The sequence below is a fragment of the Gopherus flavomarginatus genome, chromosome 6 (genome assembly GCF_025201925.1).
Source record: "Gopherus flavomarginatus isolate rGopFla2 chromosome 6, rGopFla2.mat.asm, whole genome shotgun sequence".
NCBI classification, from domain to species: Eukaryota; Metazoa; Chordata; order Testudines; family Testudinidae; genus Gopherus; species Gopherus flavomarginatus.
The window spans coordinates 27,361,059-27,380,402 of record NC_066622.1 but is presented as its reverse complement, the minus strand read 5'-3'; the positions used below and the strand labels follow the sequence as shown (position 1 = coordinate 27,380,402).

Sequence of the window (19,344 nt, the reverse complement as noted above, 5' to 3'; positions counted from 1 at the left end):
ACAATGCTGCCACTTTTCCCCTCTCATAGAACTGCCCAGTCTGGCTGCCCTTGCTTGTTTTACAGGAGGAGGCAGGCCCTGTATTTTCAGTGTGGGAATTCCTGTAATTTCAGCATGCACCAGTGGACAAAGAAGAGGTTATTTGCTGATGAAAGGGTTACAGAGCTACAACATTTTCCTTATCTGGCTAAAAATTTGCTTTTTGTGTTTGCTGACCATGTTTTCAAACATAGGTTTTACCCGTATAGTGTGAGAAATGCTGGTCCATTGTGAGGGGTTATTTGTTTTCTCTCTGTCTTTCTAGATACATATGTCCCTCATCACTGTAATATTTGAACACCTCCCCATCAATAATATATTTTATCCTCAGAGCACCCCTGTGAATAGGGAAGTTGTATCCCCAGCTGGGAAACGGAGGCACAAGGCAGATGAATTGACTTGTCCATAGTTACACAGGAAGTCTGTGGCTGAACCAGGAATTGAACCAAGTCTTGAAGTGTCAGTACAGTGTCTTATCAACCAAACCATTCTGTAATGTATCTATTTTATAAGATTATTAGCCATCTCAATTTTTCACACTTGCTGTCTGGCCACCATATATGTATGTTTCGAAACTTAAAAGCAGCGTGGAGTTCCAATATAATTGAAAAAGGAAAGGAACCAAAGGGCTACAAAGGTGATATTATAAACCATCCACCCTCTCCTTTCAGTAGAATTATTCCCTCAGTGATGCCTTTAACCCATCTATTATTTAAATATAATGTACCTGTACTGACAAATATACACATGCAAGTGAATCCATTCGCAAATGAAGTGAAGCAAAATTTTTCATGCAATTGCATTGCAAATGGTCAGTAACTAAGTATTTGGACTGAGCAGCCTAAATGAGTCCTGAGTGATTAATCACGTTCAGTATTTTGCATTTTGATCCTTTAAACAAGCACATTAGCCCTTATGTTCTCATATTTGTGCTTTAAAATGACAGACTAGATTATGATGCACAGTTGAAAAGGCAGAATAGCAACTGCCTTCTTGAAACTGAATTTTAAACTGTAGGTACCTACCATCTGTTATTTCATAGCCTGTGCACTGGGGAATATGGACAGCTTTGTCAAAAGAAAAAAAGGCTTTCCATGGAGTTAATATTGCCTATTCTCCTTAGCTGCTTTCAAAGGCTATTTGTTAGTCTTGCTAGTAAGTTGACTGCAAATTATTGTTTCATATGGTATCAAATGTTTGGATTATATAAATTCAGCACCGTATTGCTGTGCTGAAACTCAGACTTCATATTTGTGGGACACTGGAGGATGACCTCATCGCTCACAAGTGGTAATGAGAGTAACTCACTTCAGGTGAAAAATTTTCCATGTAACTTCCTGGGTCTGATTTGCTGAGTCCTCCACCTTGTGCAGCGTAAGTGTAAAATGCTTCTAGACAAGAGTGGTAGTAAATAAGTACACAAGATACAGAGCAATGATTAATTGGGCCCCCTATGCTCCTGTAATGTGCTGCACAATATCAATTTGTGCAAACTAGCAATGTAGATTTGCTCGACTGGCATAAATTACAGTAAACTATACCGCTGCAAGCCCTGTTTTACACCAGTGCAGCACAACTACACTAGGGATTTGCCTGGTCCAGTACAAATATTCACAATATGGACATGCCTTGAGTTTCAAACTATCCCTTCACTTTTAACTTCACTTGTTATTGTAACTCATGATGCCATTAATCTCTTTTAATGCTGTACTCTGTCAAATGAATCACATAGAGAAGTATTCAGCCTTCAACATCTGGAGAGTCACTTCATCACTGAACAGAGCCATCCGGGCATGACCTGTAATACCAGCATTTGTGTCGGGACACAGCGCCATCGCATTAACACAATACTGTAGCAGGACGGCATAATGTAATGTCATCAATGTGGCACTTATATCTCTGCATTCTTCTCTGTTCTAGCCTATGTGGTGTTTTGGGGACACAAAACAATGTTCAGTTGGGCAGGGCCGCCCAGAGGATTCAGGGGACCTGGGGTCTTCGGCGAATTGCCGCCGAAGACCCGGCACATCAGCGGCAGGTCCCGGGGCGGAAGGACCCTCCACTGCAGGTCTTCAGGGCACTTCGGCGGCGGATCCCGGAGCAGAAGGAGCCCCCTACTGCCGAATTGCCGCTGAAGACCCAGCACTTCAGCAGCGGGTCCCAGAGCGGAGAACCCCACGCTGCTGAATTGCTGCCGAAGACTTGGAGCAGAAGAACCTCCGGGGGCCTGGGCCCCGCGAGAGTTTTCCGGGGCCCCCAGAGCAAGTGAAGGGCTCCGCTCCAGGAGCCACGAAAAACTCTCAGGGCCCCTGCGGGGCCTGGGGCAAATTGCCCCAGTTGCCCCTCCCCCCCCCAAGCGGCCCTGCAGTTGGGCTCCTAAGAATCCATAGCCAAAGCCACCTTTGCTTAGTGGCTAACAGATTATGTTCTTTACTTTTCTCAAGTAGCGTATAATTCACATAGGTTGGACAGGAGTGTAATGAACCCCACAGGGAGTGCTACCCAATGTGGCTTCTTTAGCACCAGCTATCTTTTAATTGTGCACTTAGTACAGAAGGAAAAGCAGGACTCAATCTCATCTCTCCTATTATTCAGCTGTTTCAGTGCTACAGCCACAGCTGATGCCATGGTGTACCCTCAGTAGCATTTCATTTGAGAACATTGATCTGACCTGAGGAACAGTTGCTACTCCCCTAGTACAGGTTTTCTCGATTTGTTTAAAGAGATTGTTATGAGAGGAAACTCACAGCAGTGGATTAGTTTTTACCTTGTCTTGATTTTACCCTTTTCTCATATTTTGAAGACTAAGGCTCAACTTTGTTATCGATAAGCAGACAATAATAGTGTGAGGGGGGACTGCACCGTGAGATACATGGGCTGAAGGACCACGGTCAGTGCCCAGCTCTACATCTCCTAAATGTTAAGTCTCCTAGCTTTCTGAAGACCTAACCAGCAGTCAGTATCTAGATATAGAGCAGCTGGCTGAGGCTGAATCCTGGCAAGATGGTAGAAATATTAGCAGAAGAGGTTATTTCCTTTTTAATATGCCGTTTTATAATATGCCCCACTATTGAAGATTTCTGCCCGTAGATTGTTCAATAAGCCCTTTTGGACTCCTCAGTGCCCAAATAGTCATGATAGCAGAACGTGCCAACTTCATCTGTGTCTGGCCAGAAGATTGTCTCTCCATGTATTGGACACACACATAGCTAAGGTGATTCATACATTCTTGATCTCCAGAATTGATCATTCCAATTCATTATATCTGGAGAGGAAACCAGATGCCCTGAAAATTCTCCCAATGATTAAAAAGTAGGGCAGCCTGTCTGCCTTGCAACGCAGGTCACTGTGAACACATCACCCTAGAGTTGTATACTGGAAAGACTAGTTCAAGGTTTCTCCCCTGACATTCAAAGCCCTCCATGGGACAGCTCATGGCTGCTTAAAAGATTTATTTTGATACGCTCTTCCACAGTATTCTTACTGGCAAGTTAAAGAAGTATGGGCTGGATGAATGGACTATAAGGTGGATAGAAAGCTGGCTAGATCATCAGGCTCAACAGGTAGTGATCAATGGCTCCATGTCTAGTTGGCAGCTAATATCAAGCAGAGTGTCGCAAGGGTTGGTCCTGGGGCCGGATTTGTTCAATATCTTCATTAATGATTTGGAGGATGGTGTGGACTGCACCCTCAGCAAGTTTGCAGAGGACACTAAACTGGGAGGAGTGGTAGATACACTGGAAGGTAGGGATAGGATACAAAGGGACCTAGACAAATTAGAGGAATGGGCCAAAAGAAGTCTGATGAGGTTCAACAAGGACAAGTGCAGAGTCCTGCACTTGGGACGGAAGAATCCCATGCACTTCTACAGACTAGGGACCGAGTGGCTAGGCAGCAGTTCTGCAGAAAAGGACCTAAGGGTTACGGTGGATGAGAAGCTGGATATGAGTCAACAATATGCCCTTGTTGTCAAGAAGGCTAACGGCATTTTGGGCTGTGTAAGTAGGAGCATTTCCAGCAGATTGAGGGATGTGATCATTCCCCTCTATTCGACATTGGTGAGGCCTCATCTGGAGTTCTGTGTTCAGCATTGGGCCCCACACTACAAGAAGGATGTGGAAAAATTGGAAAAAGTCAAGCGGAGGGCAACAAAAATGATTAGGAGGCTGAAGCACATGACTTACAAGGAGTGGCTGAGAGAACTGGGATTGTTTAGTCTGCAGAAGAGAAGAATGAGGGGGGATTTGATAGCTGCTTTCAACTACCTGAAATGGGGTTCCAAAAAGGATGGATCTATACTGTTCTCAGTAGTAGCAGATGACAGAACAAAGAGTAATGGTCTCAAGTTGCAGTGGGGTAGGTTTAGGTTGGCTGTTAGGAAAAACATTTTCACTAGGAGGGTGGTGAAGCACTGGAATGGGTTACCTAGGGAGGTGGTAGAATCTCCTTCCTTGGAAGTTTTTAAGGTCAGGCTTGACAAAGCCCTGGCTGGGATGATTTAGTTGGTCCTGCTTTGAGCAGGGAGTTGGACTAGATGACCTCCTGAGGTCCCTTCCAACCCTAATATTCTGTGATTCTATGATTCTTCTCCCTCCATGACTATGACCTCCCTTTAATGCTACTTTGCACTGGAACAATGAAACTGCCAACCATTAGAGGGAGTGTGGAAGACAGAGCTTTCATAGGAGCTATGGAACTCACTCTCACAAGATAAAAGGATGACCATGGACCTTGCCCCTTTCAGAGCTGAGGTCTCAGTCCAGCAAAAGAGCGGCCATTGAATTCAGCAGAACAACTCACATGCTTAAAGTTAAGCATGTGATTAAGTGCGTTCCTGGATCACAGCCTAAATACAAGAAAGTCATTTCTTCAACTAATCTGATATCAACGTTCTAAAACATCAGAAAATGATCATAAAAATATATTGGGGCATTTATACCTAGTACCTAGAAAAGCGACATTTATTTAAAAGAAATTTTGATTCTTGTAAACCATTTTAATGTAATTGTAATAAACGTGTAAGGGCAATTCATAATATACCACAATATTGTTCCCCTGTGATAACATTTTACAAATGCCCAAGTTCCATAGTAAACCTTTGTAGACAAGTGTTAAATACACAGCCTATATCCGTGCTTAAATCAACGATGAATTTATACTGAACATATCCTAATGCCTGGTATAAATTACTTACCACATGAGAGAGAATTTGAAACTGTAATGAGATAATTATGAATAGCTCATCTGTAAAACATTTCATGTGCACATTTTAATGAACTGCACAGTGTAATTTTGGAGTGTAAAGACAGTTGAAATCCTAGGACTAATTTCTGCAAAACTTAGAGCATGTTCTCTTTATGAAGATGAGAGAAGGCAGGCAGCTGCAGTTTTGTTTTTGTTGGTGTCAGCTCTGTGAATTTCAATGTATTCTTGGACAGACTAGAAGGGGGAGAAAGCAGACAGAAATGCTGGGCCTGCTCTCACTCATGTAAAACTCCCATGATTTTCAGTGGGAGTTTCACTTGTGTGAAGACTGTAGGGTTGGGCTTTAGTAACTCCGCCGGTGTTCTTCTATGATTTTTTAAACACTGTTCAGATCATTTAGCTATTTGGCTTTTAGTAGGGCTGCAACATTCATCTCTAAGGTACAGTATTATTTAAGAAAGTAAAACTGAAATGTCACATATTTTAGTCTGCGCTAGTTGAGGTCGTAGGATGTCCAAAGTGGCAAAGTTTTAAATATCACGCCTAACAGATTACATACTTCCCTTGTGAAGTATTCCCCCAAGGAAAGCTTTGTAATCCTTCTTATACTTGTTTTTAAATAACAAAGTGCTACATGATATATTTCTATGGTGAAAGACAAGAAGAGAAAACACAGCTCCCATTAACACTTTATGGTGAAAGCAGCAATAGGAGTTTTCTTTGAAGAGAGTATATCCTAATATGACATTTTAATCCTATCCTTTTTTATTGTTTATATGCTGGTTTGTGCAATGTCATTAGGAAGTCTACATAGTGTTTTATATGCTTTTTGAGTGAATAACTCCTTAGCATTCATTTTTCCTGACATGCAGTGCTTTGAACAGTCACCTGTATGTAAAGTATAGTAAATGGCAATTACGAATGTTTCCTACATTTCAGGTTATAATTATTTGACTGAACTCATGTTCAGAAGAATTAACAATGCTTGTGAATGGAATAATAATTTTAAATTCAACCCCTGAGGTAATACTAAAGCATTTTTGCTGGCTTCGTATGAGGAAATATATTTTCCCTGTGTTTTTCAAGAGCACTGAGACAAGCACAGGATTTTTTTTTCTGGTCAGATTATTTTATTCCCTAAGAACAATCAAATATACTTGAAAAAGATTTTGGAACCAATACATTTTTCTGGGCTGTACACAGATCTTTAACCTTCCAGAACTTCATAATGAAATATTTGAACCCCAAGCTACTTTACATTTAAATCTGCATTCTTTTAAGAAAGGCAGCATTGTTATCTAATGGTTAGAGCAAGCATCTTGGACTCAGGAGACCTATGCTCTATCCTGAATTCTGCCACTGACTGTGTGAATTCTCTCATTCATCTTACTTGTCTCATTTTTCCCATCAGTAAAATGAGGATATTCTTAACCACTTTTGTGAAGTGCTTTGAGATCCTTTGATGGAAGGTGCTCTTTAATAACTGTTAAATAGGCTATTAAATTTATTACTAAATATAAAGGACTCAGGGCCAGATTTTCAAAGGTATTTAGACATCTAAAGACACAGTTTTGTGCCTAATGGGACTTGTAAGGGTGTTGATCTCCCTGAGAGCGCCATTGAGTATCGCATGTGAAGCACAGCAGGGATAGAACTTTTTCTACACTAATACAGTATGAAATTGTTTCTCTGTTGTTAATTTTACATCCCATTGTAGCAGTATATTTTGAGTTTCATATCATACATTTTTATATTTGGTAATACAGTATGAAATGTGCTCATGATTTTATCTTCAGCGAATTTGTGAAAACAAATACCAATTGTCAGTCTGAATAAGATGATATGGAAGAATGGAAATATGATTAAAAGCAGTCCATAACATAGGTCTTAGAGAAAAAAATGAATGAATGAAGTTTCCTTAGAGTTTCCAAAACAATTTGGAGATTTTTTTTTTTTCAATAATGAATGATAGTGACGTTACTGGAATCCCTGTCTGGTCACCAAGGCTCCAAGAACTGAAGCTCCTATGGAGGACCTGCAGGAAGATCTGTCCAGGGAAATTTTATATTGGATTTGAGGCTACAGCATGCCCAGCGAGGTGCCAGTTCATTCTTGCATTGGCCCTTGTGCATCGGCCAGACTAGCATAAAGGAGCCATAGGGAAGACACCACCAGTACAAAGGGGTGCACAAGCATGGAGCAGGAGCAGACGCAGAAGCAGAAGGGGCCAGATCTCAGGGCAGATCAGCCTCTCTGCAATGGCCAACAGGAGCAATTGAAGTATTCATGCAACGTAAGGCATCCCTAAATCCTTCTGTCCTGTAATTTCTGCCATTTTCTTCAAAATTGTAACTTTTAACAAAAGAAGATATTAATAATATCTTTCCAAAAGCATATAAGCTTTTCATTATAATGTTTTAGTAAACCATTTTTAAGTTGTTTATAACTTGTTACCATTGGTAACCTCATCAGGAGTCTTGAAACCCTTGAGCTAACAATATTTTAAATTAGACACACTCATTTTACCTCATTTCTTTTACTCCACTTTAGGCTTACTTTCAGAAAATTGACCCAAATATCTATAGGTCAAATATCTATAGATGACCTTTCTGCCACCTTTCGCTCACTTTGGACAACTTAAGACTTCAGCCCACAGCAGGGTTCTCCTGTAGTGTAGAATTCCACAGCAGTTAAATTTTACTTATCCTCCTGGTCTGTCAGTAGTGAATAGGTATGTTTTTTCCCAGCATGCAACAGAATTGGATTATTGAGATATGGGATCAATCTAGAAAAAAAGAATTGCCATAGCTTTGGTGCTTGCTTTTCAGTTTCTTTATTTTAACTGTAAAGGGCATACAATTTTAATAACTCCTGATTTGAGTTCCTACTATGTTGTGTCCTCAGTATCTTGATTTCTTAAGCAAAAGATAAATCTGGTTTAATATGTGACCATGTGGATCTCTTAAATTTAACCACTGGGGTATTTTTTTCCAAGTAGGTTTAACCAGCATTTTCCCTATGAATCATTTGAAATAACCATGTAAAATATTTTAATAACTTGTTTTTATTTATAATTTGTACCAGCTGTAGGTATCCAGATGAAACTTGAATTTTTCCAGCGGAAGTTTTGGACTGCCAGTAGACAGGTATGTTCCAATTAGACACTACTTATGCAGATAAGACCATAGCAACTCTCTTACTGTACAGGTGATGATGTTCTGGATCTATTTAGCCAAACAGTTCTAGATTTCCTATGAATGTTTGTAAGCTATTCTAATGTACTTTTCAATTCATTGTAACACAAAAGGGTGATCATGAGGCTAAACAAATGGGACTGATTCAGCACTCATTGTCATGAATGGAGAGGCTCCCCAGATCCAGCCTCCCAAGTATAACTTAAAGATCCATGAACAATTACCCTGAGGGTACATTAAATTAAAAAATACAACAACGACGTGAAAAATAGGAATGACCTTGTCAGTATTCAAGTATCTTTTGGGTTGATCAGTGCATTTTGATAACAGTAAGAATAAAAGCAGCAAAGAATCCTGTGGCACCTTATAGACTAACAGACGTTTTGGAGCATGAGCTTTCGTGGGTGAATACCCACTTCTTCAGATGCATGTGGTGGAAATATCCAGGGGCAGGTATATATATGCTAGCAAGCAAGCTAGAGATAATGAGGTCAGTTATCCCCTGTGGGGCCTCATCCTCCCTGATTGAACTGACCTCGTTATCTCTAGCTTGCTTGCTAGCATATATATACCTGCCCCTGGATATTTCCACCACATGCATCTGAAGAAGTGGGTGTTCACCCACGAAAGCTCATGCTCCAAAACGTCTGGCTATAAGGTGCCACAGGATTCTTTGCTGCTTTTACAGATCCAGACTAACATGGCTACCCCTCTGATACTTAGTAAGAATAAATATATTTAATACAAACCTGATTTCACTCAAAATTTTTGTATATGGTTTCAAATGACCTTCCCACCTCCCCCCGCAGTTGCTTCCAATGCATTGCTATTACTGTGCTGTCCCATCATGCCCATGCAGGGAATTAAGGCAGGGGTAGGGCATGTAACTGTGGGTTACAGTTCAGTGTTGGGAGCAGTTTCAATGGGACTGCTACTCTCATTCCACTGCAGGTGGGCTAGGAATGGATGGAGCTTTGAGTCCACTGTCCCTGAAACATACCAGCTAGCACAGTTGGTGCTCGGGGAGAAGTAAGCTGTGTCAGGTAAAGGGCTGGCACAGATTAAGTCCTTCCCAGAGGAAAGGGGAAACCAAGGATCAGATATTGTGATTGAGTCACAATTTTGTTCCTGGTCTCTCTTGGGTGGCACAGTTATGCCCCTTTTTCAGGGCTTATGGTATATCTGCTCTCTAGCTTCAAGTGACCTGAAGTAATGATCTAGTGACTAACTGTATTCAGTGGATCATTTTTGTCTAGTTTATTTTTAATAAATAATAAACTGTGTATAAAATGTGTATTTATTTAACAAAATAATCTCTTCCAGCTTTAAAAGGATCAAGAGATTACATGACCAATTTGAGAATGTATTGAGATTGTACTATTTCTGAGAATAATCATCTCTGAAGTATTCTATGAAATATGGGCTCAATTTTACAATCCTGACTCACACAATACTCCTACTGAAGTCCCAGTGGAGCCTTGCCTATGTAGGGCCCTGTATCATTATAGAGGAGGCAGCAAAGACTGGAATAAGCGAATGAAATTGGCACAGCATGAATTAACTCCCTTGATGCAGGACTAAATTAATGCAATATAGTCCTACTTTTGTGGTCTTTTCTAGATTATCTACTGTTCTTGATTAAATTTGTACTTATCATCTTTAAAATGTCAGTTCAGACAACCACCAGAATAAAAAATAAAAAAATGATGTAAAATATATATCCTATTGGTGTCCCCTGCAGTGTCCGTCTCTTGATGGAAGATGTTCTATAAGCTGTGATGATGAAGTAAGTATTTTATAGATTTTTTCTCATTTCATATCTCCATTTAGTTTTTAGTATGGCAACTTCATCTGAGGTAAGGCAGTGCACTTTCTGAAGTCAGTTTGGAAATGGTAAGAAGCTGTTCAGGGATTCTATACCCCTGTACTGTTCATCTTAAAACACAGACGTGTCCCTGATACATACCACAGAATAAAAAGTTAACGTGGCTTTCATTAAGGGAACATTTTTACATAATAAATAACTACTCCTTGTTATCTGAAGATTACCCTTTTGATATAATTTCCAGTTTTAATATGTAAAAGTATTCATTGGAAAGATTCATTAAGCGCAAAGCTACACTGGACTGTTTGTCTGTTAGCATAGTCCAAGAAACTTTGTCTATGTTTTGTATATCACCAATCTTAGCCATAGTGCTTGTCCCAGGTTGGCTGGCCCCTTTAAGGGGGAGCAGGGCAAATGAACCTGTGACGGGTCTGCTGACCCCAATTAGGTTTAAGATTGGACACCTGGGACTAGAGAGAGAAAATTGGGGAGGGGGAGTGCTAAAGTGTGGGAAGAAGCAACAGGAAGTTCCCTGGGAGGGGAGGCAGTGAGAACCTGCTAGGGAAAGAGGAAGTCCAAAAAGAAGCCTTTGAGTGGCGGTGCTCAGTGAACAGAACATAGAAGATACATCTCCGTCCTTCCTGCAGGAAATGTGCAGGAGGGGGAATCCTTGGGAGCTGTAGCTCAGTGTGGGCTCAGTTTTTGTTACCTTTTGACTAAGTTTGAAAAACAAAATTTCTGGAAAGAGACTCTGCATGTGGCAAGGGGTCATTTGTGAGCTGGGGAGAAGGTCAGTTTATTACAGGACTGTATAAATAAACAACAATAATAGTTAAAGTAAGTATTACACAATATTTCCTGTGGTATAAAATTAAGTTGGGGCTTCACCAAGAACAGTCAATTCAAACTTCCCCCGACCCCCAAGAATAGTGTAAGTTATCCAAAAAGGGCCATCAGGTGTCTTTGAACAGTGTTTTGAAACATATGCAAGTATTAAGATGGACAGTCAATTCAGGCTTGTGAAAAAAAAATTTCATTTTTACTAGACTTTTCTTTAAATTAACTTGCAAACAGTTTACTATGTCTGACAATTCTGGCAAACCCATTTCTGGGATTCTACCCAGCATTCCCAACATAGTTTGACATTCAGAACATTTTGAGCAGATGTTTTATTGAAAAAACAGCTAAGACCCAGAAATCGTTATACCACTTTTTAAACGTGTGGTGGTTCCACAGGGGATCGAAAACACAGAAAACATTCTGGAAACAGAATTTAAAATCCCAACATTGTAAGAATGGAGCATGGCAATTCTTCAACATATCAAATTAGTAACTCATTACAGCAAACTACAATGCATTTCTAAATAATAGAGCTGACTGGAAAACGACAATTCAATTTCATGGCAGCTGTCATGGTTTCTGCATTTATTTTTGTTCTGCATTGGATTGAAACCAAAACCTTTGGAATGTTTTTGAAAAGAAAAATGGAATTGTGTTGAAAAATCCATTTTCAGATCAAAACCTGAGCTTTTCAGTGCAAGAGGGTGCGTGCCTTGGTGGATAGGACACTGACTTAGGATGTGGGAGTCCCAGCATCAAGTGTCTGATTCAGAATATAGGGTTTTTTATCCCACTCTGAAGCAGGCAGAGTAGGGATGAACCTGGGTCTCCCACATTCCAGGGCAGTGCCCTAACCACCAGGCTGCAGAGTGTAACAGAGAGTCTCTCCCATCCTCCACCTTTGCACCTGACAACTTCATTGGAGTCAATACGTCTCTGCAAAACATTTTAATGTTGACTAGACAACAGAATTTGATGAGATTTCATTTTGTTGAAAATGTTCCAACTAGCTCCATTAAATAGCAAATTCACTAGAAGACAGAGGCTTAAGAGACAGCACTAAAGAAAAATAAGTATTAGCAGTCAGCCAAATCTCTGAAGTTAATCTGTGTTTCCTTCCCATTCAATAGCTGCTAATACAAGCAGTCTGTACTATTACTCTGACAGTCAACTGTGGAAAGGCCAGTGATTATCCTGTGCCCTGGCAATGTGGATGGCCTCTAATGTGCCTTTTCTGTCCCTCTCTTTAGAGACCTACATCTCCTTCCTTTGAAGCTTGCATCCTCTTTTTTTATTTTTTAACCTTTCTTCTTTTCAACTACCAGTTTAAAAATACACCCCTCCTCCCCAGAATCCTTGAATTCCTTCCAGCCATTTCCATCCTCTTTCGTACCTCCATTTCCATGCTGTCATTTGCATTTCAGTCCATTTTAATTAGGGCGTGGTGAGTTCACAGCCTCTTCCCCTAAAATGTGATCAAAACATAAGCTCTGTAGAATTGTTAATTTCATGTTCCCCAGTCTTGCTCCACTAAAGTTAGTTTTGTGCCTGCCTGCTGTGGACTTAATGGACAAGCTTTACCTTGGAGCCCCTCCAACAGCCTTTAAATACTCGTATCAATGGGTTCCCAGTTATATCCAACCAGCTTGCTGAGCTGAGTATAACCTCAGGCAATCTGGATAGGGTTAGAGTACTATGTGGAATCTCCGTACCATTTAGCTCAAGCCGTCAGCCAGGGGGAAATCGAGACTGGGTGGAGGTGATTCCCTTCCTTGTGGCTGAACTAGTGACTGAATAGTAATGGTACATATTTTCTTATATAAAGCAGCTATGATGACATGTAACCTTTTTGTCAAATCAAGTCTTTTAATATATCACAAAATATGCCATCAGTTGCTATACTGGAGAAAGGAAACAGATTTGTAAAAAAAAAAAACAAAAACAAAAAAAAAAACCAACCAAACATTTCCCTTCTTACATCCTGTCGCATGTCAAAAGTCACAAACTGTCTCAATGCCCCTTACAGTGCTGCTCTCGATGGCAGGCAGACATCTGGTAAAGAGTTTTTACTTATTGGTGAGCAGGAGCTAAAACCCAGCTAATAGGGGAGATGTTTTATGGCAAACCAGTTGCACAGTGGGCGTAAGCTGAACAAATTGGTGAGTTTTTAACCTTGCTTTTAATGGCACTGAATAGTGATGACATGCCGCTCATGCAATTAAACAGAAATGTCAATTTCTTTGAGGATGGGGGGAGGGACATTGAATTTGTTAATCTGTTATTTTCATGAGTGTGTTGGCATGGGGTGTGTTTTAATTCATATTACGTTCCATTATTGTTAATATAATTGTACACTGCAGCTGTGCAAAATACTCAGACCTTGAACCCACTCCAAAGTAATCTAGTTTTAGGTGCAAGGTCAGATGCATTCTCAGACTTCAGTCTGCATTCTTGCCAAATTTATTCTGGACGTCATGCTTACTCCCTATTTACATGCCCAAGGACTGTCTGCATATGAGATTTTACCCTTGAAGTCTGAAGTTCATTGAACTTGAGCCTTCAAGCAAACCTGAAGTATATGGTTCACACCTGGTTATTGTTGTGAATCAAACCCTACAGGGTTCACATGAGCCTACTGTGTCCGAATAATATTATCTCCTGAACTAATCTCATGCTTAAGAATTTCATACTTATGCTCTGGACAAGTAAATGTCTCCAACTGTCCTTTGCCAATGCTTTTTTTAAATTTACATAATCTTCCTTGGATTTCTTGCTATATGGAGAAGTCTATTTTTATTTATGGCAAGTAAAAGATGAGTGAATGCACTCCTGCATGTGCTGCATTATCCCCCATGAAGTATTTAGATGAGCCCAGGAAATAAACAAAATCCCAGATACAAACCCTCTCACCACACAGATCCATTTCCCAATTTGTGGCTTGTGCCTCTCTCTAGTAGTGTTATTAGCACACAGGAAGAATGGGCTAGTGGTTAGGGCATTAGCCTGAACCTCAGGAGACCTGGGTCTAATTTCCTGTTCCTCCACAGACTTTGTGTGACCTTGCACAAGTCACTTAGGTCCAGACACACAAAGGTGCTTAGGCACATAAATCCCACTTGATACACATATTTGGGGGATTGGTAAATAATGAAGAGGACAGGTCACTGATACAGAGTGATTTGGATCTCTTGATAAGCTGGGTGCAAGCAAACAATATGCATTTTAATACAACTAAATGTAAATGCATACATCTAGGAACAAAGAATGTAGGCCATATTTACCGGATGGGGAAGTCTATCCTGGGAACCAAAGACACTTAAAAGATGTGGGGGTCTTGGTGGATAAGCAGCTGAACACCTAATCTGAGTGAGTACTCCACTAAAGCAATCCTGGGATGCATATACAAGGAAACCTTGAGTATTAGCAGAGAGTTATTTTATATTTATATTGTGGGCACTGGTGCATCCTAGGCTGGAATCTGGTGCCCAGTCCTGATGCCCACAATACAAGAAGGATGCTAAGTCAACGAGGGTTCATAGAAGAGCCATGAGAATGATTAGAGGATTAGAGAACATTTCTTACAATGATAGACTCAGGGAGCTCAATCTATTTAACAAAGGGAAGATTAAGGGTGATTTTATTAGAGTCTATATGTATCTACATGAAGAACAAATATTTAATAATAGGCTCTTCATTCTAGCAGAGAAAAGTATAACACAATCCAATAGCTGGAAATTGAAGTGAGACAAATTCAGATTGGAAATAAGACATACATTTTTAATGGTGAGAATAATTAATCATTGGAAAAATTTACCAAGGGTTGTAGTGGATTTTCCATCACTGACAATTTTTAAATCAAGATTGGATATTTTTCTAATAGATTTGTTCTAGGAATTATTTTGGGGAAGCACTATGGCCTCTGTTATACAGGAGGTCCGACTAGATCACAGTGGTCCCTTCTTGCCTGGGAATCTATGAATTAGGCCACTCATCACCTTCTAAAACCTGAGCAATGCTAACAAGTGGCTATGGCTATGAGAAACACAATATGGCTTCTCATTCTGGAATCCAGGCATTTTGTTCCCATTTGCAGGTTGCTTGACTGAGAAAGAACAGCAAATGAAGCCAAACTTTGTCTTGTTCAGTGTGACTGTTTTTATTTATTTCTGCACTTTGGACAACCACTCTCTATGCAACTGTTTGTGTGGCTGCTAAAAAACTACAGTTGATCCAGCCACTCCATTGAAATGGGTGAATGGCATTTGAGCTGGATATAGCGGCAAAATGAGGACACACGTGGATGGATTTTAAGCAGAAGACCACAACTTTTATTAAGTTAAACACAAGGGAGGGGAGCTACCTACCCATCACCAATTACTCCCCTATACTAGGTATTTGAGTGGTTCCAGTGTAGGGGATTACAGGGCTCCTATCATATAACTCATAACTCAGGGTAGATTCTCCTCAACCTACCCCAAGAATCAGCTCGCTGTGAGTCCTTCCACCTCCTGTGAGGAGGAAAAGGATACAGAAGGGTGGAGATTCAGCCCGCAAAGGCCACAAGGTCTCACCCTATCACATGAGCCCAGGACCCATCAGCAAAATCCCATGTCTTTTACGTCTGAGAATTGTTCAGGTTATCATTTTAACCATATTGGAAACCAGCCACAGGGGACATTAGCGACTAGGTTGGTCATACCTCTCCCCAGTGACAGTGCCTGGTATCACAGCTCCTGTCCCATCCCATTCCCTCATATTCCGTAGCCATATGTCAGTGCCTCCATGTGAGAAAAGTACATCATCGTCCCTGAAAAATTAAGGCCTATTGTAATAGATGACCCTATGCTGTACCACCAACCCCCTTGTCTCCACAGATATCCTGGTGACCTCCCAATTCACTTTCTTTCTAGCCTTGTCCACTTTGGGTGGTTTTGGAGCACCTTACCAACCTGCCTCACAAGCACTAGTGATCATTTTAACCCAACCTCCAGCTATGATTGCCTAATCAAGCCAACAACCCTCTGCATTCTATCCCTTAAATCAATTCCCATGCAGCCCCTGAGATCATTCTCCTCAAGGAGAATAACCAAAACACAAAGCAGGGCCATGTTGTTTGTCAATGACCCGATGCCTCTGCAGGCTTCTTTTGCTGAAACACTGGATGCATATGGTTTCAGCCCTCAAACCCAGCTGGAATCTATCTGCTGTCCTGGCTGCTTTCGGGTGAGTCCATTGCTTTGTAGATTGTGTGCTAGTCCAAATATTGGGCATGTTTCGGATACCCACTATCTTCCTCTGCATTCTGACTGCTTCTGCTGTTGCACCAGTGAGTAACGCTGCTGCAGTGGAGCCACAAGAGGCCCGACATGGCTTGTGTTCCAGGTTAAATCCCTGGAACTGGGAGATGTAGGTCAATCAGCAGCTCTGCACCCTAACTGGCCATTGGATGGCAAAGATTTCAAGCAGGGGAAGAGCTAACCAATGTCCTTCATCAAGTGTCTCATTCTCTTGCTGTTGGGGCTGTCACTCTTCACCACCAGCCAAATCAACTTCCCCCACCCCCGGAGGTGCGTGGGTGAAATGTTGATTCACCCCTGTATGCATCAGGGCTGAATGTGCATTCTCTGTGCTGCTACCCTCCCTTGATGGATGCACCAGCAGAGAGTAGCTTTAGGGTAGAATTTTTTAAAGTGTTCCGTGTTGGCCTAATTTAACTTCCAGTCTCATCCTTTTACTCACACTTGCAACCATCCACGAGTTGCAGTAACTTAACAACTCCTGACCTCCCAAACAGGCCATCAGCTAGACCTGCAGCATCTGCCAGGCTGGATTCCCATCCTAGTTGTGCGTGAATAGGATGGGGCTTCTGAAACAGAGCTGCAAAAGGCTCCACATGAGCTCCAGTTCCAGCATCAAAGCAACACCCTGTATCTGTGTTGTGGATGAGCAAAACTGGTTGGAGTAATAAGTTCACCAAACCTTTGCCCATTTGTTAGAAACAAACTGGAAACAGAAATTTCTGCAAAGTTGAGTTTTGGGGATAGGGGTTCACTGCCAGTATTTGACCAGAGTCTGAAGTATCATCATTCAACCTGAAAGTCTGCATAATATTGTCTCAGTATTTCCAGCCTGGACCAGAAGAGTAAATACTAGAAATATTTTCATATTTCCAGTCCAATCCAGAAGGCTAAAGTGATTTAGGTATGTGTCTAAGCATTTCCTTATCTGAACTGGACCTCCAAACGTAGTGAGTGAGCATGTATTATTACTTAGTGAACTTTATCTTCCGGACTGTCAAAGGCAAGGGCTGCTTCTTCTATAGTAATTTAACAACTCTCAACCAAGAACCAAGATATGAATCAATGGTCACAGCATACATGTTGTGAAGAAGGCTGTGGGCCTGATCATGTAGTTCTTACTCAGGCAAAACTCCCACTGAAGATAGGACTGCCGGATCAGGCTCTGTATTTAGCTGCTTTCAATTACCAAATTGTAGGACCATTTTCTTGGTTGCTGTTGTGCAACACAGGATCCCTTTTATTACTGGTTGCATTTGGCCTGTGTGTGGTAAGAAAAGAAGACTTTGGATTAAAAGCTAATCCATGAAATTTACTATGTTGGGAGCGATCCTGAATTTTTTAATGTAAATTTCACAAAGTGTATGGAACAATAATATTTTGCTGAGTTAGGCCTAGAGTAAAGATATGTTACAAATATAGTGTTGAAGTAGGTATCTGAAGTAATAATAAAGAGAAACTAACTTATACCAAGGTTTGAACTAAACCTTGTATTTAAATTCTGCAGAACAGTAATTAAAACTTAGCCTCTAGCAGATCATTCTCTGAGGTTAAAGTAGTGTGGGGGAAGCACTGATTTGAGTTTACCTTGCTTTATGCAATTTGTAAGTATGACCTACCTAAAGCTAACATTCCTACCCCCGATTCCAGGTCCCAATTAAAAACACAGTTTGAAAACCCTTAGGAGACCTGTGGGGCCTCTTTTACAGAAGCCTTTACCCCCTCTCGTTCTACGAACAAATTAAAAAATATAACCTGGTCCCCTGCTGGTCCTCCAAGTTGACACTTTGTTTTCATTAATACATCATTAGGGTAATGACATTGTGCTGATGTTGTTCTCTAAATAGAGCATAAGCCATGAGGAACACCGGGGCTGTATGCCTTTGCGTTCTTTGTTACAGGGAAATATTTTTTAAAATGTATTATTAAAATGTTGATTTTGAAAAAAAATATTTTCAGTTCTGTTTGATAAGCTCTTGGTGTTGGGCATTTATGCATGAAGTATTCACTTAAGATACCTTAATCATTGCTCTCAACTGCAACGTTGATTCACTTATAATTTATTTGAGCATTTACAATTACATAAGGCCCAAATGTTTATCTGTTTAGAGGACACGTGGGATTGAAATACATTACTTAATGAAATAAGTGAAATGCTTTAAAAACAAGACTTGAAATTGTGGCTTTATTATTTTGTAGGCAATTAACTGCTACCTCATAGATAACAATGGATTTATTTTAGTAGCTGAAGACTACAGACAGGTAAGTGGCATTAACCAGTCCCATATCACATGTTAGAAAAGATTTAGTTTGTTTGATTTTGTTTATTAAACATGGTCTTCAGTGTTGAAGCATTAAGACAGTGATCCACATTTAAGGAATAAGTAGTGTGAGATTAAAAAGATCCCTCCCTCAAAGAATGTAACTTGCCTCTCAGAGGGCCTCAAAGAATTTCTAGCTCACAGTGGGGTGGGTCTGCTCTAAACTCATAAAGTTCAAATTATAGAAGTCTTTGCTGCAGAGGTGTCTGTTCCCCTTGAAGAATTTTTACCTCGAGGAAGATGGTTCCACATGGAGTTTTTACCTCGTTTAGGAGGGTCTTACTCTCAAATTTGTAATAGTGAAATCCTACACTATAAATCTGTTTGTTCCTAAGTTTCTGTGTTCTAAACCAGATTACTATCATTTAACGTACAAGATTTAAACTTGGCATTCAGCACCACAATAAAGAGGACTAGGGTAAAATCAGGATCACTCCAGAGATTATTCAAAACATTAGATTGTTGTGACCATGGACAGCTGATTGGAAAATGAAAGACTAATGGCCTAACTCCGTAGCCCTTACTCAGCAAACACTCCCCGTCAACTTTTGCAGGATTTTTGCATGAGCAGCAGCAGCAGCAGGCCCCACATGGAACAGGAATGTCCAGTGCAGGCTCTCTTT

The 19,344-nt window shown here is 40.6% G+C and overlaps 1 protein-coding gene across 1 annotated transcript in view; it reads left to right on the top strand.

Annotated features, from left to right (window-relative positions):
• The window catches only part of CACNA2D3 (calcium voltage-gated channel auxiliary subunit alpha2delta 3), a 689,427-nt gene that overhangs the window by 611,345 nt on the left and 58,738 nt on the right, over positions 1–19,344 (top strand). The window contains exons 27-29 of the mRNA XM_050959084.1: positions 8,329–8,390; positions 10,180–10,224; positions 18,600–18,662. Of these exons, the coding sequence (XP_050815041.1) occupies positions 8,329–8,390; positions 10,180–10,224; positions 18,600–18,662 (170 nt within the window). The remainder of the gene's footprint in view (positions 1–8,328; positions 8,391–10,179; positions 10,225–18,599; positions 18,663–19,344) is intronic.